At 41.3% G+C, this 26,327-nt stretch overlaps 1 protein-coding gene across 11 annotated transcripts in view; it reads right to left on the reverse strand.

Moving 5' to 3' along the window:
* Positions 1 to 3,395: 3,395 nt before the first annotated feature.
* LOC116400010 (protocadherin-15-like) overlaps positions 3,396 to 26,327 on the reverse strand; it is a 188,174-nt gene continuing 165,242 nt past the window's right edge. For 5 of the 11 annotated variants that reach the window (XM_031877626.1, XM_031877658.1, XM_031877603.1 and 2 more), the window contains 11 exons: positions 25,900 to 26,115; positions 24,134 to 24,222; positions 22,865 to 23,041; positions 19,780 to 19,998; positions 18,404 to 18,412; positions 17,188 to 17,307; positions 9,913 to 9,928; positions 9,220 to 9,258; positions 9,004 to 9,074; positions 7,518 to 7,632; positions 3,396 to 4,652 (listed from right to left, as the gene is read on the reverse strand). In XM_031877626.1, the coding sequence (XP_031733486.1) occupies positions 4,038 to 4,652; positions 7,518 to 7,632; positions 9,004 to 9,074; positions 9,220 to 9,258; positions 9,913 to 9,928; positions 17,188 to 17,307; positions 18,404 to 18,412; positions 19,780 to 19,998; positions 22,865 to 23,041; positions 24,134 to 24,222; positions 25,900 to 26,115 (1,686 nt within the window). In that variant the 3' untranslated portion in view covers positions 3,396 to 4,037. The remainder of the gene's footprint in view (positions 4,653 to 7,517; positions 7,633 to 9,003; positions 9,075 to 9,219; positions 9,259 to 9,912; positions 9,929 to 17,187; positions 17,308 to 18,403; positions 18,413 to 19,779; positions 19,999 to 22,864; positions 23,042 to 24,133; positions 24,223 to 25,899; positions 26,116 to 26,327) is intronic. The other 6 variants (XM_031877682.1, XM_031877664.1, XM_031877649.1 and 3 more) reach the window with 5 other exon arrangements.

The following is a 26,327-nucleotide window of genomic DNA, read 5'->3' on the forward strand; positions in this document are numbered from 1 at the left end:
AATATTGATACATTTCTTTGAAGTTGCTCCCACTTCTTCTTCCTGTCAAATTGAATGTTCACATATCAGGACCTCTGTGGCTCTATCAGCGACAGCGGTACTACATCCTCAGCAAGCCAATAAATGTGTTCACTTGCTGAAGAGATCTGATCGGCATGCACAAGCTCGTTGCACTGATTAAACTAAAGGGCCAGGAACAAGGCCTCAAAAGACCATTTAGATTAAACAAACTGTCACAAGCTAGCATAGAGACAGAGCGAGACTCTGCTCCATTGTTTGGTGCATGCATTGCATTACCAACTTTGCAGACTCCCCCCGGTGTATGAATAATAACCCTCCGTAAAACCTTTCAAGATTTATGAATCTCTGTGAAGCACAGCAGTATTTCTGTGTCGTGATTTACATCCACGGGTCTATTACAGAATTACTGCATCAGAAAATTGCTTCACATAAACACAAACTGTGGCAGAACCTATTTTGCAGGACGTATAAATACATTTAAATGAACCCCTGAGGTGATTTCTACACATCTGCTTTACTATGAAGCCCAGATTACTGTCATAACAATTTACGGACACGGAAACTGATGATATATTACTGCAGATGTCACCCATTCGTACAAACTGTCATGAGCGCAACTATTCATGTTTTGATGAACTAGAAACGCAGCTGGAGATCTACATTCATGTTATATCCCACACAAGACTAAAGGCGTACAGCCACCTGTAGGTATTTGGTCATAAACACAAGGTACTTCACAAATAATAAATGTTGACCTGATGATTGGTCTCGTTGAAAAGTTACCAAAGCTGTTACAATTCAGCGTGGGTCAAAGTCAGGGGATCACCAGTCACTACTCGTCCCTGAGATACTCCAGTTTGGACCAAAGCGATGGTTTTTGAAGTGCATGTTACATTACAACTATTGCATATCTGTATTAATGTAATCTATTCCCATAGTTCCCATGATTGTAAAGGAAGCTCATGAGAACACATTTAGAAAAAAAGGATTATACAGGTCACCTTGTCGCAGCAGAATTGAAATGTAATGCAACTTGAGAAAGGGAATACATACGTATCTCTGGCTGTTTTCTAGATAATAGAAGAGAACTTTCTTCTCTTCTTTGTCTCGTCACAATAAAGACGAATTGGGAGATGGAAATTATATTTGTGCAGCAAATGAGAAGACGTTAAATGTCAACTACCAAATTAAAAATTGTTTTTTGAAGCAATAAGCGTTGGTGGCCTACTTCCCACTGAAAAGTATGTTTTGCCATTTTTCTTCCAGCGCAGGAATGAAATGAAAATGTTTTTAACATCTAGTTTTTTAAAATTGCCTCGTCTTGCTCAGTGGCTCGAGCCTTTTGTGCTGCATGGAGTTTAAAAGATTGTTTTTAATTTCTATAAACTTAATGTCTCCCCATATTTCATCCTCTTATTTTATCCAATTATACTGGCTTTTATTAAGTTGTTATTTCATTTGATCTCATTTAACTTTGATGAACCTGTTCAAGAATTTGTGACAACAGTGTTTTTCTGTGGATCAGAGCAGGGAATCTCTGTGTTGCAGATAATCACTTTGTTTTTTCTTGCCTCTGCTGTGACAGATAACCAATGTTGTGACAGTGAACAGTAAATGGAACTTCAGATCTTCTTAGAAATATCCGGTAGGTGTGCAACATTTCATCATCCTTTGACAGTCTTGTTTTAGAAATATTTAAATGCAAATGATAAGAAAATCCTATTTGAAGAGACATTGGATTGTGGGTTCTCTCGAGCCCAAAAAAAAAAAATTACCGCAGGGATATTTCCATTCTTAATGCTGTAATTTAATCTACTAAGTGAAATGATCAGGGCGAAGAGTCAAAAAAATGCTCGGGACATAATCCTGTGACAGAATGAAATGCTCGGTAGAAACGCTTCCTTTAATCCAATTCATCAGGAGAGATTGGTGAAGTGTGTCCTTGTGTTTGAGGAGACGAGGGCACAGATGCATTTCATATCTAGTGCTCTATTTTGTCTTTCTGGTTCCTGATTTTTTTTTTTTTGTATTTACTTTAAAGATTTTTGAACGATAAAAGTTGTCTAAGAAAACTGCCAAACACATTGAGCCCTATCTGCACTGAACAGGGTTTGTACAGTGCTGCTCTCCTGTGAGGGTGCATGCAGAGTGGAGCTCTTGATAGACAGTGAACAATAGAGAGACCCTGTTCTTCTCTGTGCACATCCCAAAATGTATCCACACAAGATGTCACACATTAAACAGTTGCAAAACTGACAATTAAAACAGACTGATCTTTTTTCTTTCCCCCCCCCCCCAGGTCGTGCTTCCATATCTTGTTCTTCTCCCATCAGCATAGTGCAGAGGTTTGTTTTGATCCTGTAGGACACCGGGCTCGTTGTGGTGGGAACCAGGATCCCTCCTGACCTATTTTTCTGAGCAGCTTTTTCAAGCTACTTCACTCTGGCATTCAACTCCGTCTCCTTTCTCAACTACAGCCTCCAAAGAACTCTGTGAACTTGATTGGCATTCTCACAGCTTGATTGACTGCAGGACACTTTTTTGTAAATGTCATTCTGGATGTGTTAGAAGTGTCAATCTCCTATCAACCAAGAAACAAACAAAGAGAATGTGCTTGAGATTTCCATCAGATTTTGCCTTTTTGGTTGCAATCACTGCCATCTTTTCTTTTTTTTTGCAGTTTCTGTTGACAGGTGAGAGAGTGGGCTCAAGAAGGCTGTCAGTTTCTCAGACTTCTCCGCATACTCCCCACTGCTTTTCAGAGATATAGTAACTATTCATATCCCCATGCTTGGTGACCTGTCATTGCTCTTCTTTAGAAAGAAAGCCCACTGCACAGAGAAGGACTCATTCTGACATAGCTCTCTCTGCAGACATATTGTTATGAGCTTACTGCTGAGTCCTTCTGCTGTGTGCTACCCTATTTTCAACTTTCATCCCCATCATAACATCCAAGGACTGTATCTTTATAACCCCAAGCGTTCTTCACATTGTCATAAAGGCACACAATGACGCACTGCAATATTCTCAAAAATGAAAGCTGCTATTAACCAAATTGTCCACGTTGCTAAAGTACCTTCATATTGAGGATAGGATGAAGTGGCAGAAATAATCAAATCCTGCAATTATGCTTCACAATACACATTAAAATAGGTTAGAACATTAATGATGAATCTGGTACATTTTTTGGCAGTCCTTTGCCACCCTACAGGTTCCTGATGTGTCGGTTAATAACTTATTATGAGCAGAGTGAATCTGTATCATGTAAAGGGGTTAAAAATACCACATTCTGTAGTTACAAAAGTCCTTATAAAAACAATATAATCACACCGTCATATCTCACTGTTGAAATACAGCGCTAACATTCATGTGGGTATTTTGTCTTTAATGTCATATGTTAGATTCTCCATCTCTGTTAGATACAAAATAGACAAAAATAATTTCATATAATTTCAGAAATTTCCAAAAACATTGTCAAGTGATCACGACATAAAATAATCAAGACAATCTTACTTATTTGCAAGTAAAATGCTTTTAGCAAAATAATTTTCTTTTACTTTACTGTATAATCACAATTCTGTAAATATCTATAGTGGAACTAATTACAATCTCTTTGTGATCTGTTTAACAAAAAACAAAAAAACTCAAACTGAGAAAATAAAGTTAAACATGGAATCACTCAATAAAGGAGGCCCATCTTCTGTCTTGAATAAAGACTTAAAATTACAGTCAACGGTTCACATAAAAATTCATTTTTCTTTGAGGCACTCATTGCCTTGCAGCGCTATGGTCCCATCTGTAATAGCCCTGTCTTTGATAAATGCTTGGTGAAAGTAAGCTTAATGTATTATGGTTAAATCAAATTTGACTTGAAGTGCAATCGCCTGTTGTAGACAGTGATCAGAGCTTATCCACTTGAGGCACGCAATCATTTTTTTATGATCATTTTCTTCACAAAGACAAAGTGGTAAAGATAGGAAAATAACAAAAAGGAGATGTATTTTCTGCATGGTAAGTCAGAGTTTTGTCATTGGTATGTGCAGGCTGTTCCAGGGTCCCATCCATAACTCTTCCTCGTCTGATAATGTGTGGTCACTGTGAGACTCCAGTGTCTCCCTACTCTCCTTGTGGTTGTCAACTGAAGTCTCCTGCTCCTCATTGACACAAGGGCCACTGCTGTTTCTGTCAATCAAGACCTTGGAAATATTGGTTTTGGACCCAAAACTTTTAAGATCTGTGACGGTCGATCCAAGGGAGCCACAGGAGGGCCGACTGTTGAGGTTGATGTCCACGTTAGAGGGAACACATGTACCTGCTCCATTTTCTGTATCGTTTCCTGTGTCATCAACGCCAAGAATGGGTGGGGGTTCTTCATGAGTCACCCCCAACTTCTCTAGTTTTTTAAAATGCTTACCGAGCCGGCACGGAGAGCCCACCTTCAAGTTGTTTGGGTGGGGTGGCCGCCAAGTTCGGACGATAGTGCCGTTCTGTGCGAGATAGACGTTCCCGTTGATGTTGCTGTGGCTGTTGGGGAGTCGGTTTCGCTGAGTCTCTGTGGTGCTCTCCTCCCCTGTGGAGCTGGTCTCATTCTCCCGATCTACCACCAGCTTAATCCGCTTCTTTTTCCCAGGCTGAGGAGGAGCGAAGGGGTCAAAGTCATTAGGTTTTACAGAAGGTGCAGTATACATAAAAAAAAGCAAACAATGCAGATAGCTAGCTAGGTTGTACACTAGGTATCAAGATCACGGTATTCACAGGGAATTCTCGCCATCATTTTCTCCCTTGTCCCCAAAAAAATAAATACTCATGTTTTTAGAAGAATTTATGCTTGTATATATTTGAGGACTATCATATACTGAAACAAAGATGTCTTCCGCAAACCTAATTAATGCTACCAATCAAATATGGACATCCAACCATACAATAGTGTATTTACAGTAATATAACTGCACTTTTAAGTGGGATTGTTGTACTACTAAATAAATCATACTTCTGAAAAAGATCAAGTATCTGCAGTTCTGTGTTAGAACTGAATTTATGGCGAGAACTCTTATTTTTCTGTGGAAAAGAGTAATACTGTGTATTCAAAATGACAGGAAAAGATTCAGTAAAACCAGATAGTACTGCAACATGCAAAATCTCACAGCAGAAACAAGAGCATACTGTTATACAAAAGGCACAGGTGTAAAAAGACTCAGAAAACATCAAAGAGAGGAATAAGTCAAAGGTGTAAGAAAGAGAGCAAGACTCTGATGTTTTGCAGCAGGAAACCACCAACACTTTTACTTGCTTGGGGGAAATGAGGAAAAAGTGGACGTTTGAAACACTCTGCAGTGGCAAGCAATATTTCTTCACTCCCATGCAAGGGTAATTGATTTTATTCACTCTTACTTCACAGTGGACAATATATCTCTCTAGAAGGCAGTCGAGTTTCCTTCAGACTCATCCGACGTAGCTTCTTCTGTTTCTGAGTCCTTCGAAGCACTGCCGGCCTCTGATGCGGATCCACCCTCTGAGGATTTGTCAGAGGAGATGGCGTCCTCGTCCACCTCAGTGATGGGGGACAGTCCTCCGTATGTTTCTACAGAGGTGTCACCGATGCTCCTGATCTCGGAGCTGTATGATGTACCAGTATAGGAAGCAGAGGGCCCAGGGTCTCTGGACCCCACACTGGACCTTGAGGGCGATGCGTCATCACTGAGCTCACTGGCTGACTCTTTGCTCTCGTCAGCAGTCTCAGATTCTTCCTCATCCTCTTCTTCACTCTCCTCTGTGATTGTGTCCTCAGATCCGCGGCTCAGAATGGACTTTTGAGAATGCCGGCTGCCACTGGTGGACCGGGATCCGGCTGAACTCTCCCTGCTTCCCAGGGAACTCTGGTCTGTCATCTGTCTGCCGGATGAAGCTCCTTCACCGGACTCTGAACCAGACATTTTCCTCTGGCTGGACCCTCGGGACATAGAGCCTTCACTTCCTGACTCTGCCTCACTGGCTGTCCCTGTCCCTGACTCGCCCTCACTGAGTTCTTCACTGGACTTCTCTGAGGCCACTGTGCTTCCTGATGATCTGGTCCTTTGTGGCGACCGAACACTTGAGCCAGATAAAGATGCAGCTCTACCCGCGCTACCGCTGCCACTCTCACTTGCACTTTCACTTACTCCGGTACCAGTCCTGCTGCCACTCCCACTTCTACTCCCACTTCCACTTCCACTCCCACTGATGCCTGAAGCACTGCTCCCCTTGCTGGCCTCAGTACCTGATGATCTCATAGAAGAGCGGGCAGAAGACCCACTTCCTTTAGTGCTCCCTGAAGCCTCTCCTTCCTCAGACTCTTCATCAGAGTCTTTTTCTGTCCCTGAATCCTTTTCTGTGCTTGTTTCCTTCTCTGTTGCTGTGCCTGTTCCTGATTCTGTTTCTTTCTCAGACTCTGACTCTTTCTCAGACTCTGACTCTTTCTCAGACTCTGAGTCTTTCTCAGTGTCTGATTCTTTCTCTGTGGCCGATGACTTCTCTGACTCTGACTCTTTCTCCGACTCGGATTCTATTTCAGTCCCAGATTCTTTCTCACTGATGGATTCCTTTTCTGTTTCTTCTCCTTCAGATTTGGACTTGCTTTCTTCATCAGAATCCCCCGGCTCCTCATCAGGCTCTTCCTCTGAGTCCACAGTGCTTTCATTGGCATCATCCCGGTCCAAATCTACTTTCAGATAATCTCTGTCAATACTGCTTTTCTCCGAGGATTCTTCATCAGAGTCTTTCTCCCGACCACTTCCGCTTCCACTTGCACCTGCTTCTGGCTCACTTTCTGTAACACTAATGGACACTTTAGACTTGTCATCTTCACTGGCTACTTGTGAGGCCTCCTCGTCTCTCTCGCTGCCTGTGGCCGAGCCACGACTCACACTACTTTGTGACTTCCTCCGAAACTGCAACCTGTTGCCTAAATTGATTTTCTTCAAAACCTTGCCAAGCCGGCTGCGGGTATCAGTCTTGCTATCAATAGGTCCCAAAATTGCTGGTCCGCCACTCAGACTCTCCTGGCTGTCAATACGACGGGCTGACATCAGTTTGGCGTAATCCTGGTCCTTCTTCCCGGCACCAAACATCTTGAGCATCTTGGCTTTCTTCCATGGAGATGTGCCAGAAGGACCAGCATCAGACGGCTGCTTGCTGGCTGCCAGGAGTTTACTGAATTTCATGACAGACTTCAGTCTCTTGGCAGCCTTAGAAGGCTCTGCTGGCTCAGCTTGTTCGATTTCATCCCCTGGCGGCATGTCCCTAAATGCAACCCTCTTGGGTGCACCTCGACCACGTCCCCTGCCTCTGCCCCGATCCTAAGACAGTCATATTTAATTCAGCAACTTTTTGTGATGATAAATCAGGGTTGACACTTTGCTTTCAATAACACATTGGACACACAACCTGTTAAGACAATAATTAACAATCTTGACATTATCAATGCAAGTATGAAATTCACATCTAAGGAAAGATAATACCTCGGCGCCTTGAGGACTGTAGAAATACCCATCATCCTCCATGATCACCTCTCCATATTCATCATACATGGGAGGTATCAGCCTCCTCCGGCTGCCATACTGAGGAATGTCATACCTGAGAAATAGATTCACACAAAATATGAACAAGAACACAGGGTTTATAATTACTGTGGACTACCTTGACACTTAACTTGTGATTTGAATAATTCCTAAAGTAAACAAGATGGCATGGGATAGGCAGTAATTGCTGTGGTGATTTGCTGCACGTTGTAAGTTTGGAGGGATATAATAGAAAGAAAGAAAGTTGCAGAGGCTGACAGAGCTTTTAAAAAAAAAAAGAAAAACCCATAGTGCAGTTCTATTTTTTTGCCAATTGAGATTAAAATGAAAGACAAGGAAGAAGAAGAGATTTAATCATTTAACTATTATATTTGTATCTCATACTTTTAATATTTCAACCATTAGGTTGTCTGCATTAGTGTGGTGGATGACCTCAATTAGCTTGGATCATTGATACTGAACATGTAAATTATTCCTCTTACTCAACAATAGCAAATTACAGAAGACCCTAAAGGAAAGACGCTGATGGTAATTTGTGTCATCGCCACCTTCTGAACATGCGAAGGCGGCGCATTGCACGGTCTGGTGATTGCCAGATTAAAAGCTTGACCGCTATTACAGTGTGCTCGGTGCATATAGAAACACATCAAAGGCATCCAGTCACAGTGGCAATAGCAGCTTTTACAATGAACTTTGTGACATACTGTTCAAATATAATTACAGCTTGTTGCAAATGAAAGCCAGCGTGATTCAAACAGCGTGAGCAACAGCTGAGTTAATTAGAGTTTGTAAAGATTACATACAGTAAGTCGCTGAGCAACTACGAAGGCAATTACAATTCTTAATTTCAATATGGTAGGTTTTAAACTTTGTCAGATTTTCTTTCAGCATTTTAAGCCGGTAAAGTTCAGAATATTCTCCCTCTTTTGATAAACTTGTAATTCCCCAGTGTGGTGCAAGTCACCTGCCATAGAGTGGGGGCGTTTAATGAATAACAATTTCCCAGCATCTGTTACGGCTTTGAGTTCCATGTTTCCCTCTTTAGACCATATGGGCTATGTAACAGGCAAGCCAAAACACCCTCTATCCAATAAACCACGGGAAAACACTATCACACTCTGAGGTGCTCGACTCAAGGCAGTATAATTGATCTCATTTGATGGGAGTAGAAAGGGTAACCGCTCGGATGTTATGTACAGCTGAGGGGGAAGCACAAGTTATGCTCATCATTTTATTCTGAACTTCTTTAAAATGCTTGCCTCGCCCCAAGGACCTAAGGCATTGGAGCTGGAAGGCAAGGTCACAATAAATAAAGTCCTAATGATGTTATTGTTTTAGCTTTAAATGAACCGAGGGAGATCTGTTCCATGGATCAGAGTACGAATGATGAGAGATGAGACAGTGGGTCAGCGGGCTGCATGCTCACCCTTGGTCGTAATTATAGTAGTCTTGTGTGTAGTCCTGGCCTGGGTCGATACCTGACTCCATTGAGAGTTCCTTCATTTCAGAGAGGCAGAGAGAGAAATTACTCAGCACTCCTCGGAGAAAGGCAGAAGAAGAAGAGCAGCAGCAGCATACAGGGCGAGTATACAGCAGAATACTACAATCCCTGTGAATTAAGGAAAAGCAGGAGGGTTTCTACCTCAGGTCTCAGAAGAGATGGCCTCAGCAGTTGCTGTTGCTGCCAAAGATCAGTACAGAAGAAGGATAAGGTAATGAAAGGAAGGGATGGTCAGGAGAGACACAAACATAAGGAAGAGTTCACTCTACACATTTCACATTTAAATCCAGACAGTGCAGGCATGTTTATGTGTCTTGTTAGGTCTATGTTATACACAATAGAGGAGCAAGATGAAAAGATTGATACAATATTGATGGAAATGAAGCAAGGAAAAAGTGGGAAGATGTTAGTCAAGCATCAGAGTAAGTAAGAAATTGCAACAAAAACATCCTGTGTGTGTGTGTGTCAGATGCTGACAGTTCATAGATTATTTGAAGGTGACAAAAAGAAGAAAGAATTTGAAGTCAAACAGAGTTGTTTGGTCTCTGATTAGTTTTCTTTCTCCAACACAGGAGGAAAAAGTCATCCAAATGCTTATCTGCTGTTTGACAGGAACATTAAGGACTACAACAGACTTTCAAATCAAACCTAAACTGTAATGTCAGTGTCAGAAGTCCTATCACCGGGATCTTCTCGTAGTCTCATTCAGAGTTTTCCATCAAGTCAGTTGTAGATAAGAATAATAGGATATAAGCTCCCTCAACCTGCTTTGAGAGTGACAAAATGTCTCGGCGCAACAATGAGATAAGAACACATCACAACAGGAATGCTTACCTGTCTGCCTCGCCTGCTGTGTGCCGCAGAAAGGAGAAAACAAGACAAATAATGAATATGGATTGACCGGAACATTTCAAGTGCTTTTAAAATAATTGAATTGTTAAGTCTACAGCACTACATTCTGCTGACCAGTGAGTAAATTGCAGATTTACTTACTGTGCATTTTCATATGTTAAATTACAGAGTTGCAGATATTGTTCAGTTAAAAAAAAAAAAAAAAGGATGCCTGAGGCCACAATGTTATCGTGCTGGTGTGGGCTGTTTTTCCCAATGTTATCTCTTCCAAACACGGAGAAAAAAAAGAAGAGTAAATGCAAATATCAAAGAGGCTGGGAAGATTGGAGTTTGAAAAACAATCAGTGTTCATACAGAAATAAATCTCCTAGCAGATATAAAAAAGGGCATTGTGATTCAGGGAGGAATTACTGACTCCAGGAATGTCAATAAAATCGTCTTTAGTTAGTCTTTAGGTATCGCGTCACAATGTGCCAATTTTCTATCAACAGACGGCAAAGTAAATTTTAGGAATTCCACTCCATCAAAGACTTAAACAACAACTCAGAGCTGCTCCTGAGGGCAACAATGCATCTGCAGCGCATTCAGTACAAGTCAATGAGAAACGGCGAGTAATGGAGCAGCCCGGCTGAACCCTCCAGTTTCACAAGCGTACAACTGTAACCTGTCTGGGACCATAAATAATGACGACTTTCGCACTCAGATATATGGCCAAGCCATGATGTGAGCTTCCTCAGGAGAGCTGTAATCTGTTATTATGGGCAGGGACCAGGGGACAGGGCACAGCCATATGGCCACACCTCCCAGGCAGAGTGGATGATGGGAGTGGGGTCTGATGGATGACCTGTTGGCTTGGCTGCTGGCTACTGCTGATTCATGACACATCAAGAGAAATGGCCCAGTGGACAGCAGCCATAGGACTATTGCACAAGAGGGGACTTGGGGGAAGATGGGTGATAAGGTAATGTTGTAGAAAAAGAGGTGAGAGAGTTGAGCTCAGAATTACAGCAAGACTTGAATACTGAAGAACCCAGTGTATTACATCAACAACAGTAAGGTGATCTTCACTAATAACTCGCTTTACATGTTTGTCACTACACATTTCTATGTAGAAAACAATGCAATAAGTTTTACTATTCTGCCACAAATACCCTAACCAACAACAAACATTTACATAACCCGTTGTAGCAGAAATTAATGTGAAAGGATTAGTTCAAAATTTTGGGAAATACGCTTATTCTTGCTCTAGTGGTATTGATCTACTAATCAAACTCTCGGTACAAAAGCGACTAACATATTGACCAAAATGTTGACCAACAATGAAAATATGATGCACTATATGGTGAAAGAGCAGGTGGATGTTTTCATGCGACAAGGATCCCTCTTATAGTATTTTGTGTGTACATATTTATATACTGATTGCAGCCTAATATTTTGAATATCATAAGGTCTTTGGTTTGTATTTTCTTGAAGATACTATGATGAGATCTGGTGAGTTTGTCTTGATTTTTGATCCCTTATTTTCAAACTTTTCCTGAGAAAAGTTACTTTGATTATTAATACTGGTAAAAAGTTTTAATTTTGTCTTCCAAGTGATCGGTTTTTTTTATGTTACTGCATTGATTTATCAGTAAGGACACACAAAAAAAACGTAAAATGGAACATAAAGAATACCATTCATTAACGCCTGCTGCTCTTTGGGTGAAAAAAAACCAGCATGTGAGCTGCTTGCCTTTCACAAAAGAGATTACCCCATGTCGTGAACATGGAATACAGAATTAGCAGGCCTTCGATCTGCGCATCAGGGGAACGTTTGATAAATCAAACATAACATTGCTCTGGAAAGGAGGTATGCTAAGACCATTTGCCTTAGGCCATGGAGGGTGAAACAAACACATGAAGGGTATGTGGGAGAAAGACAGAGAGGAGTCGAAGTGGGAAAAAAACCTGAGCACAAAAAAAAGGAAGAGAGAGGGGGACAGAGGCCGCATTGCAATGAATGTAAAGAAGGTAATAGAATCTCCCGAGAACCACGAGGAAAGATTAACAAGAAGAGGCCAAGGATTGGAGAGTATTAGAACCAACTACAGGGGAGAAGAAGTGAGAGAGAAACACAGACAAATGGGAAAGGCAGAAGGTCAGAGAGATGGAAAAAAAAAGGAGAGGGTAACAGTAGTTGACAGTCCCACAGGCAGCGGCCCTAGTTAACAATTGATTGGTTCTCTAATTAGCCTTTTCCAGTGTGCACCCGAACATCACAGTGACTACTTTATCATGCTGGGAGGATCTCTGCAGACATGTGAATAGACAGGTCCCCCAGAGGTTGGCTCTCTTCATTCAACATGAGCCTGCCGGGTAACCCAGTCAATGTATTTTTATAGCCAAAATAAGACGTTTTCACTTAGGAGTGCTTGGCCCTGTCGTATCTGCTTTCAACTGTATTACATTTTAAATAAAAGGATTTACTGTAGCCTGTCTTAACGTAATAATATCCAATGCAATTTCATGTAATGTTGCTTTATATACTGTATATATTTCTAGATTATTATTTTCTTTCTGTGTATATTGTTCCCTTGCTCAAGGGTGGATATGACAATTAGTTGTAACTCTTTTCGCTCCATCATACATCGGAAACATTTATACCTCACATTCATTCATCACAGTAAGTAGTTTAAAAAAAATGTAATATGGTTTCATAGTATTTGCATACCTTTGGGGAATTCTTAACAGTTATGGTAATTTCCCCTCATTTGAAAATAAAACAAACATTTAACATTATTATTTATTTAATTTGGATTCTGCATGAAGCAACAGCATCCTAAATATTCATGCTCTGCTCTTAGGTGAAGAAGTCAAAAATGCAGCCAGAAAAAGGTTTAGGAAACAGACCGCCGGGCTTTGAGATTTATAAATGTCGGTGTTTAGTGTAATCAAATTAAAGGAGCTTTGGTTTTGAAATGTTAAGATTATGAACTAAAATAACCTATACCACTAACTATAACCTATAACATGAACTCTGGGGTATGCTTAACACTATCATACCATAGATCTCATCGCAGTTTAGATAATTCAAACATGCAAAACGGGGCCAAACTGACTGTATAAGCAAGCCTCTTTTATGTTCTAATGCAAGCCTGTGAGCACATTGTACAGTCAATGTGGCAGAGCTGAGTACATTTCTTGGCAGGAGGCACTACAATTTGATTTCCACACAAAGTATCAAGGGAAAGAAATGTTTTGTCTGAAAGACCCACACAGTCAAACCCATCAGACTTGGCTAACGCTTATATAAAATACTACCAACTGTGCAGAAAATAAAGCATAGTTAGAAACCAGAAAAGCAGGCATGGATATGTATAAATGGAAATAATGAGAGTGCGGAGACAGAGAAAAAAGTCAGAACACTGTGGATTGAGAGGAAGAGTGCTCAGCAGTGTTTGGGCTGTTGAAGTTCAATTGGCTTGTCTGCTGAACGTCTGTTGCCATGTTCAGTTCACTCGTTCCATTTTCAGCATAGTTCACACTTGTTGTCGAGTTGATTTGGACTGCAGTGCTGCAGTTTGTTGTTTTTGGCGTGCTCTGCTCATCCCAGGGATCACAGCTGTGCAGTTTGTTAGCACCTTCTGATTCTTCAGTCACTTGTGGTTTCTTGTTAAACTTGGGCACCTTGCAAGTTTTGTCTACTTGGCTGTACAGATTGGCAACAGATCTCTCTATGTCGGCTAGATTCTGGATGTTTTTCAGGATCCCTTTGAGTTCCTTTTTCCCGACATCAGTTTGTGATGTGTCAAGAGGAGGGGGATGTTTTCGCTCTGAAACGGGGCGAAGCGAGGAGACGGGCGGCAAAGAGGTTGGAACAAACTGGACGACTGGGCGTGACTGATTGCTGATAGCGGGTGAGGGTGGGGAAGGGAGAGGCGGGGGAGGAAGAGGTGGTGGAGGAAGAGGCGGTGGAGGTGGGGGCGCAACCTGTTTATTGACAGGAGGAGGAGAGGAGTGAGGGGAATGTTGAGGAGGGGGAGCAACCTGTTTATTGACAGGAGGAGGAGAGGAGTGAGGGGAATGTTGAGGAGGGGGAGCAACCTGTTTATTGACAGGAGGAGAGGATTGAGGGGAATGTTGAGGAGGGGGAGCAACCTGTTTATTGACAGGAGGAGGAGAGGAGTGAGGGGAATGTTGAGGTTCATGAACGTAGGGGGGTGAAGGTGGAGAAGAAGGTGGACTAGAGGGAGGAGATGTGGGTGGGGAAGGTGGATGTCGCCGTGGAGGAGGAGGCGCAGGATTTTCTGGTGGGTCTGGTATGATCTCCACTGTGATGTGACAAGGCTGAACTGTCATGTAGGAGATGCTGGAGATGCTGGAGCTGAACCTCCTGAGGATGGGTGGTGTCGGTCTCTGGCTAGCAAGGGGCCTTGAGTCATCTCCCTGATTAATGATAATGCTGGGGGGCACATCCCTGCCCACAGAAGTGATGCTGTAGGGGTAATCCATGATGGAGAGCAGAGTTTCTGAGGTCAGCTCCAGCATGTCATTGCTGTCTCTATCCCTGACAACGATGGAGCAGAGGGAGCCTTGGGAGCCACTGCTCTGCTTGAGGGTTTGTTCCGGGAGGGCCTGTTGCTCAAACTGCCTGGCATGTTCACAGACTGACAACTTGGTCTCTGTATTGCTACTCAGGCGAAGCATGTCCAAACTCTCCGGCCTTCGCCCGCCGCTCATGGCTGCTTTGCGTAACTGGATCTCCCAGTCGTCTGGGTCCAAAAGAGCTTGTCTCCTTGGCGCCTCATAACCGTGCAGCCCATCGTGAATGCGAGCAGGCATTGACCAGACGTACTCCGACCCCGCTGAGTGGGCAGAGGAAAAGGAGAACCGCTTTTCAGACGGAGAGACCTCAGGGCTGCTGTCATCGTACACGGGGTTGTGAGTGGTGAGTGGGTTGCGGTCAGAGAGGATGGTCACGTTGCTCTCTGATTTGGGCAGGTTGACATGCAACGCTCCGTTGCCGTGGGCTGCATTGGCGCGACAGGCAAAGGTGCCAAGAATCCTCTGGTGGTCGGCCTCCTCAATGACAGACTTTTTAACCCTGCCCCAGTAAAAAAAAGTGGAGGTAAAGAAGAAAAAAAGACTTGAAACAGGTGAAAATTGATGGTCTAAGGGTGAGCGAAGCAAAGAAAAAAAAGAGTGAGGCGAAAGCAACACTGCTATCACTTGTTCCTGCATCTTAACTGATTACGACTCTAAGTATTGTGACTGTTACTGAGAACGTCTGCACAGTAAAAAAAGATGACTTTTAAAATACTTTTTTGTTTTTTAATTAATTAAATATTGATATTTTAAAATGATTATGACAACAGATGTGCAGGGCTTTGGTCCAAAGATAAAGTATGATGCAAATAACCAATATCAACCCATATTGGATGCATTAGTGCATCAATCAGTCACAACACTAAGAGACGTGAGGGTAAAGGCAACAACGCACATGAGGAGACAATTGTTCAATGGGCCGGGAGAGAGGAGACAGCTAAAGTGATATCTACAGAAGTTCAGTGAATCTAAACAAGGGTACTGCACATTTCCTCACTACATGGAAGTTAAAGTCGTTCCCTAAGCCTAAAAAACCTTCCAACTGCTACCACTTCACCGAGGTCAATTAACAAAATATATTTAAGCACAAGGGGTATTAATGGTGAAAAATCTTACCATTTGAATGAGTGTTAAGGACATACCAAAATCACATACTATATATAGTATATGCATATGCTTAGCAAAAGCTACCAGCAAGGGGGAAAACTAGAGTGCCTCCCCTGTGTTATATCATACAAATAATATTAATCAAAGTACTCAGACGTCATATATTTTGGGATTACTTACTGCAGTCTGAATCCAGAGAGACGGGGGAATAGAAATGATGGAGAAGATAGAAACACAGACAGATGGTAAGAAGACTATAGCAGAACTGTCAGAGGTGTGGATGAAACGTAAGCTTATATATGCTGTGTGTACCTGCAGAGTATGCTAGACTGTTGGCACAAACACACACAGACGTCGCGTTTTCATGACTTGTGGGGACATTACATTGCCTTGCACTCAATTTTTTGGAGACTCACCCCAACAATAACCGCTACCAGCCTCACCCTAACCCTAAATTTAACTTTACCCTTAATCTAGATGTAAACTTAAAGCAAGTCCTCACCCTAAACTGTAATGATTTACGTTATCGACACACACACACACACGCACACACACCCACACACACTATACCTGTCTGTATAAAAAAACTTTACACTAACTTTTAATGGGGTTGTTTATAGGACTAACTCTTCTTGGAATATAATCCCCAAATAAACGTTGCTCGGCTACAACCCAATCCCCACGAGAGCTCTTCTGCTACAGAATCGTAAGCTTCTGCTTGTTGTTGAGTGTTGGTCAACATCTGTTGCAAACATTACACAAGCTCTTTACAGCTTGCCGTTGAGCTTTTATTTTCTTTTTTATCACGCCGAATGTAATGTTAATAGCAGTATTTGTTTATATGCTGTAAATCAAAATGATTAAACTCAGCGGGGCAGCTGTTTAAATTCAATTTAGTCTCATTTAAAATTCCTTTAATCAGCAAGTATTAACAATTCATTAGACGTTTGGGGTATTATTCTAAATGAAAGGAGGAATGAGATGGCAAAACACTAGATATCAAGGTAAGCTCAGGAAGCATTTAATGTAGATGTTAATCAAAGTAATTTATAAAAAACAATTACGAAGCACAGGCCAGACTCTGTGTTTGTTTTTGTTTCCAGTAAACTATACAGATATTTTACAAACACAACACACTCTTCTTACCTTGAAAGAGCGTCTTGCAAAAATGCATACACAGTCAGATAAGAACACAAGTCTTATCACAGGCTGTGCTGTGTGGTTTGCTACATTTGAAGTGGACAATGGTTAGGAAGCGAAATAGCAGGGAGATCCATTGATGTAGGTACGAATATGTCTAAAGCAGAAGGTGGATGTCTGAGGTCAACATGCAGAGCTGCCAGGAGTCATTTTAGAAAAGCAGAGGGGAATTATTCTGAATAGTAGACAACAGCTGGTGTCAAAAGCAGGAGAATACTAAGGCAGTGGTACTGGCATTCAACATGAGAGCATTTCTTTTTTTCAGAGAAGAAACTCAAAGAAGGGAACCTGCAGACCAAGAGTACCTGCTTATCATGGGAACAGGTGGGGTGGGGGGTAGATAAAAAGGGGTCAGGGTTGACTCACATGCTGCTGTCGCCCAGCTCCTCATAGAGGTTAGCACTGGGAGCACCCGCCGGAGCTGCTTTCCCTCCTGGTGGTAAAGCCATCTGGATCCTGGCAGTTTTGGCACACTCTGCCTGTCGCCTGTGCAAAGTGTCAACATTTCACAGTCACCAAGGTAATGTTTCTGGTCCACAGAAAAACAAACCTCACGCACAGGCAGATGAAGGAAAATCAACCCCAAATGTTTCTTTCACAGTTAATGTAGTTAAGAAGGAACTACTCCTTTCTAGAACAGTGTGGTTAAAAAGTGAGCAGAAGCCAGACACATGAACCATCTACCATGAATTAACGATGCGTTTTCACAAGTTTTCCTTTTCAAAAAGGAGGCACATGCAGTAACTGGCAGTAAAATTAAAGTTCCTGTTATGTTCAATCATCTCAAATAAATATTGTGGGAGAGGCAAAGAATAACTCGATATAATGGGATGATGTTAGCGATAGGATGATATAGAGTTTGTGGAAAAGGAACAGTTGCTATTTGTTTTATTTGTATTTATCCTTTATTTATGCAGGGGGGACTCTATGATTTACAATCATCTTATTTAAGATTGTTTGTTTTCCACTGCAAACATTGTTTACTAAAAGGAGATGTGTGTCCTATCTGTGATGCAATAAAAATATTGTGAATCACATTTATTTTGGCCCGGACAATCGTGACATTATATTTTCCTGTCGTCCCATGCCTAGATGAGGTTTAGGTGACATCTATTCTTATATTATTAAAACAGCAGTAAGCTTTTTTTTTTTGACTGTTAAGGTCAGAAAACAGATTCCAAAGCAAACTAGAAGCTATTTAAATTAGGTTAACTTCTTATGGATAACATGCTAGCTGTCGACTGAAAGCTTGTTCAGTTCTCTTCACCAGCTACTTGTTTACTCTGAAAGCTGCACAGAACTACATGTCTTGTTGACTTTGGGTTGATTTTCCTTTCTCCACATGAATCTAAACTGCCAAAATAAAAATTCATTCTGTAACCTACAAGATGAGTCACTGTTGCTTTATGTCATTATACTGGCAGACATTTCCCAAAGAGTGCCATTAGATAGCATGCATTTTGTTCATTATCTTCACACATTCCACTCGTCTTTAAAGAACTACTGAATAATGAATATGAGAGAGACACACGCACTTCAAGCAATCTCTTGTAAAACATGAAGAGAAGAAATGATTACTTACTCTTTGAACCTGGTTATTGGTTTTGATTCAGAAGAAATGAGAGAAGACAGGAAGAGAGAGGAATAAGAGATAAAAAAGGTGAGTAATTGCATAATTTGTCAAGAGTGTAAGCTTCATACAATTTTAATGCTAGGAGGTATTTTAATGTTGGGAGGTGACACATCACAGACACGTTGGATTAAGTGATGAACATTGGTCATGCAATCCTTTCACAGACAACTAAATATCTTCGTATAACAGATAGTGTTAATCTATTACACCACACAACAGCAGAAAACATTCTGTACGTTCACTCCAATTTCTACACAAAGTAGCAAGCACTCAAGCCTCCAGCAGTGACTGCAGGGCTACATGCAAAAGTAGCCGTGGCTTTATCCTTAAGTGAATCTACTGTGCTTCATATCAACATAACTTATTCACAACAAAACTCAATTATTCCACATGAATAAACAGATTCATGTTTTAAATATTACCCTCATTCCCAAATTAAGGCAACAGAGAATTATGTTGACACGCAGAAACTGATTTCCTAAATCATTTAATTTGACCAAAGTAATACTACAACAAAGTGCCATCTGCTGTGACAGTTTGTGTGTTAGGTGTAATGTCACCATCAACAGCTTTCTGCTGTGTGTTCTGTGCATTTGCATAGGGACAACAACTCTGCCCATCTGCCGTGAATAAACATTTCCCAAACATCACTGTTTATGGAACATTTGCAGCATACCAACGATTAGAGGTAAGACCCCTACTCCAGCCAGGCAAGAGTTCCACTACCTCACCTTCGAACAAAAAGCATAAACTGCACAGTGTGTGTGTGTGAATGAGAGAGTTTGAACAAGCCAGACTCTGTTTATTGTGTGTGTGTCAGGCAGAGATGATTAAGTAGCGTGAAGACGCACTATGACGGTCATAATTGGCTGTAGATATTTGTCACAAATGAGTGTTAATTAATCTGCTTTCACAGAGCATGAGCAAGGAGATTAGCCCAGCAGAGTGCGCAGTCAGCATGTCTGATGAGAGAGAGGGAGAGAGAGAGAGAGAGAGAGAGAGACATGCACACGCACACACAAAAAGGCAGCAAACAGGGAAGAACTGCTCTCGATTTATCTTAAAAACCTAACAAATACCCTTTTCAACAATTCTGTTTGCGGTTTTGCGGGCCAGAGGGTACAGAGAACAATAAAATAACAATAAATGTCTGATTAGTCTGTGAGGAGCAAACGTTTCCGCTAAAACCAAGTGAAACACAACATCTCCCAAGACAATGGTCTGCTTAATTAAAATGTATTTCCCTCTTAACTTCCTGACAACAGTTTAAATATGATGAATCGATTACAGAAGCCAGTGATGATTACTGAGGCGAGAGTACTCACTGTTTGTAGGTGACCATGACGATGAGGATGGCAGGGATGCAGCAGAGGATGATGATGATGGCCAGGGCCAGGAGAGCTCCCTCTGTGTAGCCCACAGCTTGGGCCGCCTTCTTCACACTGGCCACAATGTCCGGGGAGCGGATCTCCAGGACGCGGCCGCCCTCGCCAAGATATGGCTGGAACTCCTTGTTGATTTCCAGCACATTCCCATCGAGAAATCTGTGATTTACAACACATAATAGGAACAGGAGAATAATCTCAATATTAATCTTGCAAACTCATATTTATGTTAAAGCAGCTATAATCAATATTTTAGTAAAAACAATGTATCAAATGATGATGTGAAAACAATGAGACAATGTGAAAGGGGTTGCTCGCTAATGATGAACCGACAAATATTTATCACCCGGATCTGCAGCTCAGCTTTACAAAAACTTGCTAAAAAGTTTTAGCTCATTGTTTAGCCCACAGCTTTACTGTTTTGGTTTACTCCCACAGCTCTCATAGTGTCATCTTTCACTGCAGCAGGCAGCTGTTTTCAGCTGCCTGCTGCCTGCTGTTTTCAGTTTTTCGAAAAACCCCACTGTACACTAACTGGCAGATGGCACAGCTAAAGAACAAGACATTTCCCTTTAAAGCTGGTAGAGACTAAGCTGCAACCTCCGAGTCTGAAAAGTGAAGCCAATGCGGAAGTGCCTTAACCTTACATTCTTTCTAATAGCCAGCAGGAGGCGACTCCTCTGGTTGCAAAAAGTGTGTTTGTGTGATTGTATAGAAGTCTATGAGAAAATGACCCTACTTCTCACTTGATTTATTACCTCAGTAAACATTGTGAACATGTGTTTATGTCTCAGTCGCTAGTTTCAAGTCTTCTTTAATCCAGCATGATGTTCATTTAGTTAATTATTGTCCCATTTAGAGCATAATAGACGACAAAGCAGGGTATGCTTTAGGACGGGCTACCTTGTGGTGGCGTTGTCTGGTCTGGAAGTTGTCCATTTTTTCATCTTACATCTTTAACCCTTTCACATTGTGTTTTCAGTTTGTAAAAGTCCATTTTAATAGTTTTGGTAGCCTAAAAATGTCTTATTCAGCGTTCGGTTGAACTTCACCCTCTTGTGTCACTTCTGGTTGTAAAAAGCCAAGATGGTGATAACCAAAAACCAAGATGGTGCCGACTAAAAGTGCAAACTCAAGGCTTCAAAACGGCAGTCCACAAACCAATGGGTGACGCCACAGTGACTACGTCCACTTCTCATCTACTGTCTATGTTAGAGACCCAAGATAGAGCTAAATGAATGATTCTGATCTGTAACTGCTGGATTGGTAAATACAGTAAGTAGAAAAAAAACCCACCATAACAACTCAAAAGGTGATAAAATGTTAATGTTGTGCTCTCATCTTGTTTCCACTGCCCCAAGAAAAATAAAAAGTTTAAGTGCGTCATTTGCTGAGACACAATTGTTTCAAGGTCAGTGGAATCTGGTAAATTAGATCAGCACATTATTATTATCTACATACTGCTCATTCATTTTAAACTTTAAGTGCAAATGATGTGTCAAAAGAAGATAAATTAAATTCTTCGTGTGACCTTTCTACCAAAAATGTGTTTTTTCACTCTTGCGACAGAATTTGCATCAATATTATATATATATATAAAATGAAGATGCATAGGAGCAATCCACTCATTGTTCTCCCATTGTTATTTTGTAACAATAACTTGAGTGGCTTTCAAACATTCTGCTTCACAGAGGACTGAGCAAACTGCCACATCAAATCACTGTCATTTTTGTTTTTTTATAGGTGAATAAATGAGCGGAGATCAAGGTTATCAACTGTTTTCTCTGGCAATCCATCCTCTAGAGAGGTCAAATGGTAGAGAGCGCTGTATTCAAGGTGGCATAAGGACACTCTATAATACAAGAATTGTCTCACTATGGTGCCTCTCTCTTTTTTATCTCTGTATTCTGACAGGCAAGTCACAGATATATTACATGCAATTACCCCACAACATTGTAAGACACACACACTGCATACATAAAAAGCCTTTCTCCTCTAGTCTAAATGATTGTCCTGCCAGTATCCGTGTCTACGGAATCAGACTTGTATTAAAGCAGGGATGCAGTAAGCCTCCCTTAAAATGTGGGTTGAAAAAGAGCTGTTCTTATGACACAAGTGCCACCTTTTCAATGGCACCGGCCTCAATCCCCCACTTAAAATAACAGTTTGAGGCACTCCTCTGATATATCAAGGACACTAAGCTAATGTCTATAGATTAATTAAATACATACACAAAGCACCTCTAAATGTCATTTGAGTGGAGCATTTCAAAAGGAACTGAAATGGTCACAATCTCATTTCAAAGACAAGGGGGAAGGTTTCTTAGAAGCCACACACAAAACAGAATTGGCAGCAAGCATATAATGACAAATAAAGACCGAAGATACTGTCAGATAGTTCAATGTAAGTCAAGCAGGGGAGCAAATTGGTAGAGAGTGAAGGGGACAACTCAGAAAGGGGGTGTTTCCTATTGATTGGCCACTGTCATGCTCTGATGGAGTTGCCTCTTTAAGATTAGTAGTGTCTGATCGGTTTGACAGAGGGGCTGAATAACATGAGAAAGGTGAGATTGTTCTCAGGTTTGCCAGCTCAGGCTCTTCTTTCTTCTGAAGGGATGAAATAGTGTCATGTAGGCACTTTTTCTCTGTTGCTTTAATAGCATGTGAACATGGTCTCTCAGTGGTCCAACAGAAACAGAAATCTCTCCATCTCCATGTCCCCAAACAAAAGGAGTAAAATGTGTTGTTGGCATTTCTGCAGGCTCTTTAAAGGCTCTGGCATGACGGGTTAAGTGGACTCATTGAAATACTCCCTGCTTCACTCTCACTTTGTCTCTTCCTAACCACACCCCTTCCTTTTTCTCCCTGATATTATCCCCTTTTCTGTGCCACATGGAAGGTAAACAAGGATAAACAAACTCTTATAAAGAAAGTAAAGGCAGACCTGCAGGGAAGAAGCAGCACAGCATGGACATGTGAACATACATTTAAACCTATACATCTTGTAATAAAATACACCCACTCACTTGAAAAGTTCCTTGGGTGAAATGGCCCTGTTGGTGAGCGGGTCAATGGCGTACACCATCAGGTCCGACTTACTGTAGTCCTCTAGTTCAAAGCCATCCCCATGACGACGTGGCCCGATTGACTCTACAATCACTTTGGCACCTGGAATTTGATCCTGGATGTGGCGCTCCAAAACACTGAAATGAAAACAAAACCACAGGTCAAACTTATATAAGGAAAGCAATAACGGCTTAAATACACCAAAAACCAGGTTCGCATTAGTTCAAATATTTTCTTGGCACCTCTGTGCCCGAAGCAGTATCAGAGCCACCGATCTTAAGCACTCCAATTCTGGCAATGATTGTCTCATTGGGCTGCTTTTTGCTTCACAACTGGGCTCTTGGCAAAGCAAGGCTTTGATAATCCTGTTCAGGCAGGGAGCAATCCACACCTCAAATTACAGCCAATAGAGAAATGCTTTGCTGTCTGCCTTTGCCAAGGTGGATAAACAGTTTGAGCACTCAGGTAAAATGGCCCGGGATCATGAAAGGCACTTTTCAAAATCGTAGACCTCTCAAATGTCATCACTGCAAAGAGCTTAACGTGACTAATGTGTGCGTTTTTCAGCCTAAAGAGCAGTGCCATTTGTGTGGGAGACACACAGCAAGCTCTTGAAAACAACTATTAACACCCATTTGCCTTTTAGATTGACTAATTAGATTAAACACGGTGCCCCAAGACCTGCAAAAAGACGTTTCATAAATCTCCATCATTAATTAATTTGGACCAGGAAAACAGACTCTATAAGGATAGACTCAACCGTCTCATTGGCTAATCCATGATCCTAATTGATAACAACAGACAAGTTGTACGTAACATTTTTTGTTATTGGTTCCTGTTTATTTCCAATTGTCGTTTGGGACAGCTGAATCACATATGTCACTCCAGGCCTCCTAAAATAATTGTATATGCAAATCAAGGTGCCACCTTGAACCAAGTTCACCCCTTTACCATAGTGCCGCACAAAAAGATGCAATTCATTTTCCAGTGTCAATTAACAAAAGGAATATTAGAGGGCAAGGAAATGTCCTGAAAATAATATGTTGTATGGAAGAGAGCAAGATAAAAATGAGTTAACGGTCATTTGTTGAAAGGTGAATATTTCCCCTCCTTATTACACAGTAGCTTGCATTTTATTGAAATGATCACAAACATGTACACTGATGTTGGTTTCTACTGATTTAACAAAGTAATTATTTTTTTGTCAATATCAATAAAGGCTGTCTTACCTAATGAGCTGCTCTTTATACTCTTCCACTAAAGTGGGCGGGACAGTGGACACAACAACTTGCATGTCCAACGCGTTGACCACAGAAACCTGAGAAAGAGAAGGATTGAGGGAAAGAGAGAAATAACAGACCAAGTGGTAAAACAGACAGCAGAAAATAGAAATAAATTGCGATTAAGCCAGTGTGTCACATATGTCCTACTGTGAGTTTGGTCGACACATTCAAATGCTTCAGTCAAATCAAAAGGGACCCTTTAATTGCCTGCTTGCATTGGTGCCATGCGGCAAACTTAACAGGCTTTAATTCTGATGCCGCATATAAGTGCATAGGCAACAGCCTCTGTGCTCTGAAGCCAAATCTCCCATGCGATTCCTGTGAAATTAGGTTTCCCCTTGAAAATTAACGAGCACCATGGTTCCGCACTTGCTGCTCTCCCATAAGCAGGCAATGTCCCAGACCCTCCTTCTGTCTTGTTAGAGGCTTGTTAGCCAGACATATTTCACTGAAACGAAAAATAATCCTTTCCACAGTCAGGAAAGATAAGCATTGAATTGGGAACAAAGCTGAACCCAATCACAGCGTGTGCGTGGGGAAATTATTCGGAAAAAAGAAAGCCAGACAAAGACGAGAGACACCCATTTAGGCAAACACACGCACAGACACACACAAATGCACGTAATGTGTACAAAGTTAATACACATTTCTGAGAGAAACAGTTTAATTAGATCATCAGCCGGTGGCAGAGGCCACATGTTGTGTGTCCTATACCTACTGTGAATAATTCAATAGATTGGAACCAAAACATTTGGCACTGAGTAAACACAAACAAAAAAAAGCACTATCTAGGCTCATCATGAACAAATTAGTTTGGGAAAAAAAAGAGGTTTCAAAATGAATAAACCATAACTAGTTTGTGGTGGTTCTTCATGGCAGACATCTTTTGATAGACTGACATAATTATTAAAACAGACTTTCGTGCCAACAATTCTGCTGTATAAAATTTTACTCTATAAAACAAACAACATGTTTATGGTGTACTCCAGCGACTTGATATTGAACTTCCAGAAAATAGTAAGTAAGTACGATTTATTCATAAAGCGCTTTTCACAGACATTAGTCACAAAGTGCTTAACAGGAGCAGAATTACAAACATAAAAAATATAATGTGACCATATAATGGCTAATAATTTACATTTAAGAATGCGGGACTTAGAAAATAGAAGTCTGTGCAGCAGATGCCAAGATATCCTGACTTTTACTACGTCAAGTATAAAAAAACACTGGAGCCTACACTTCCCATATCGCAACTTGAAATGTCCTTTCTTACACCTTCTTCTTCTATTCTTATGTTTATAATGCAGACTTATCTGTTTAATATAAGGCTAGCTCTAAAGTGATGACCCTTGAGTCATTTTCTCAGACACGACAAAACATGTAAAACTCCTCCAGAGCTACAGAAGATCTCACTCAACAGTGTTCACAGTCTGTGCAACACTCCCCGATGACTACTACATTGACTTTGATGCTGGGATGCCCCTTTTGATAAGGCTCATCTATCAATGAAATATAGACAGATGACATTCAAAACTGATTTCATATTTCAAAGGACCGTTCTCTGCTGAGATACCATGCTGTGGAAGCCACATGCAATCAATATGCCACCAGTGTGCAGGTGACCAGTGTGCACACAGCCCAATACCCGTGCAGTACATATATTGATCAGCATACATATATATGCTATAAAAGGCACAATACTGGATACTCACCACCACTTCAGCCCTGCTGCTGAGACCTTTTCCATAGTCGTCTGTTGCAATAACTTCAAACCTGAAGTAGGACCTGCGCATATTTCGAAACATGGTGGCCGACTTGACGTCACCCGTGTATGTCTCGATGACAAAGCTGTCCTGGCCCTCAGGTGTGGGTGGGATAATCAGGCGGTATGCCATCTCACTGTAATTCCCAGTGTCCTTATCAGTGGCCTGTAACACAAATGCAGCGCACACATAGAAAGTTAGACAGGAAAAAAAACTGTGTTATACTCAAAACAATGACAAAAAGAGAACTGTGTCATGGAAAGAAAAGTATTGATTTAAGATTTCAATACAGCCTGAGCTAGAATCCACCAATCATTGCTTGAGCCCTCGACGGTATGATGGTGGCTGAAAACACTGAAGGCGGGATTTTCTTGTTC

The sequence above is a fragment of the Anarrhichthys ocellatus genome, unplaced genomic scaffold, assembly GCF_004355925.1.
Source record: "Anarrhichthys ocellatus isolate YVR2014 unplaced genomic scaffold, GSC_Weel_1.0 scaffold3, whole genome shotgun sequence".
Classification (NCBI taxonomy): Eukaryota; Metazoa; Chordata; class Actinopteri; order Perciformes; family Anarhichadidae; genus Anarrhichthys; species Anarrhichthys ocellatus.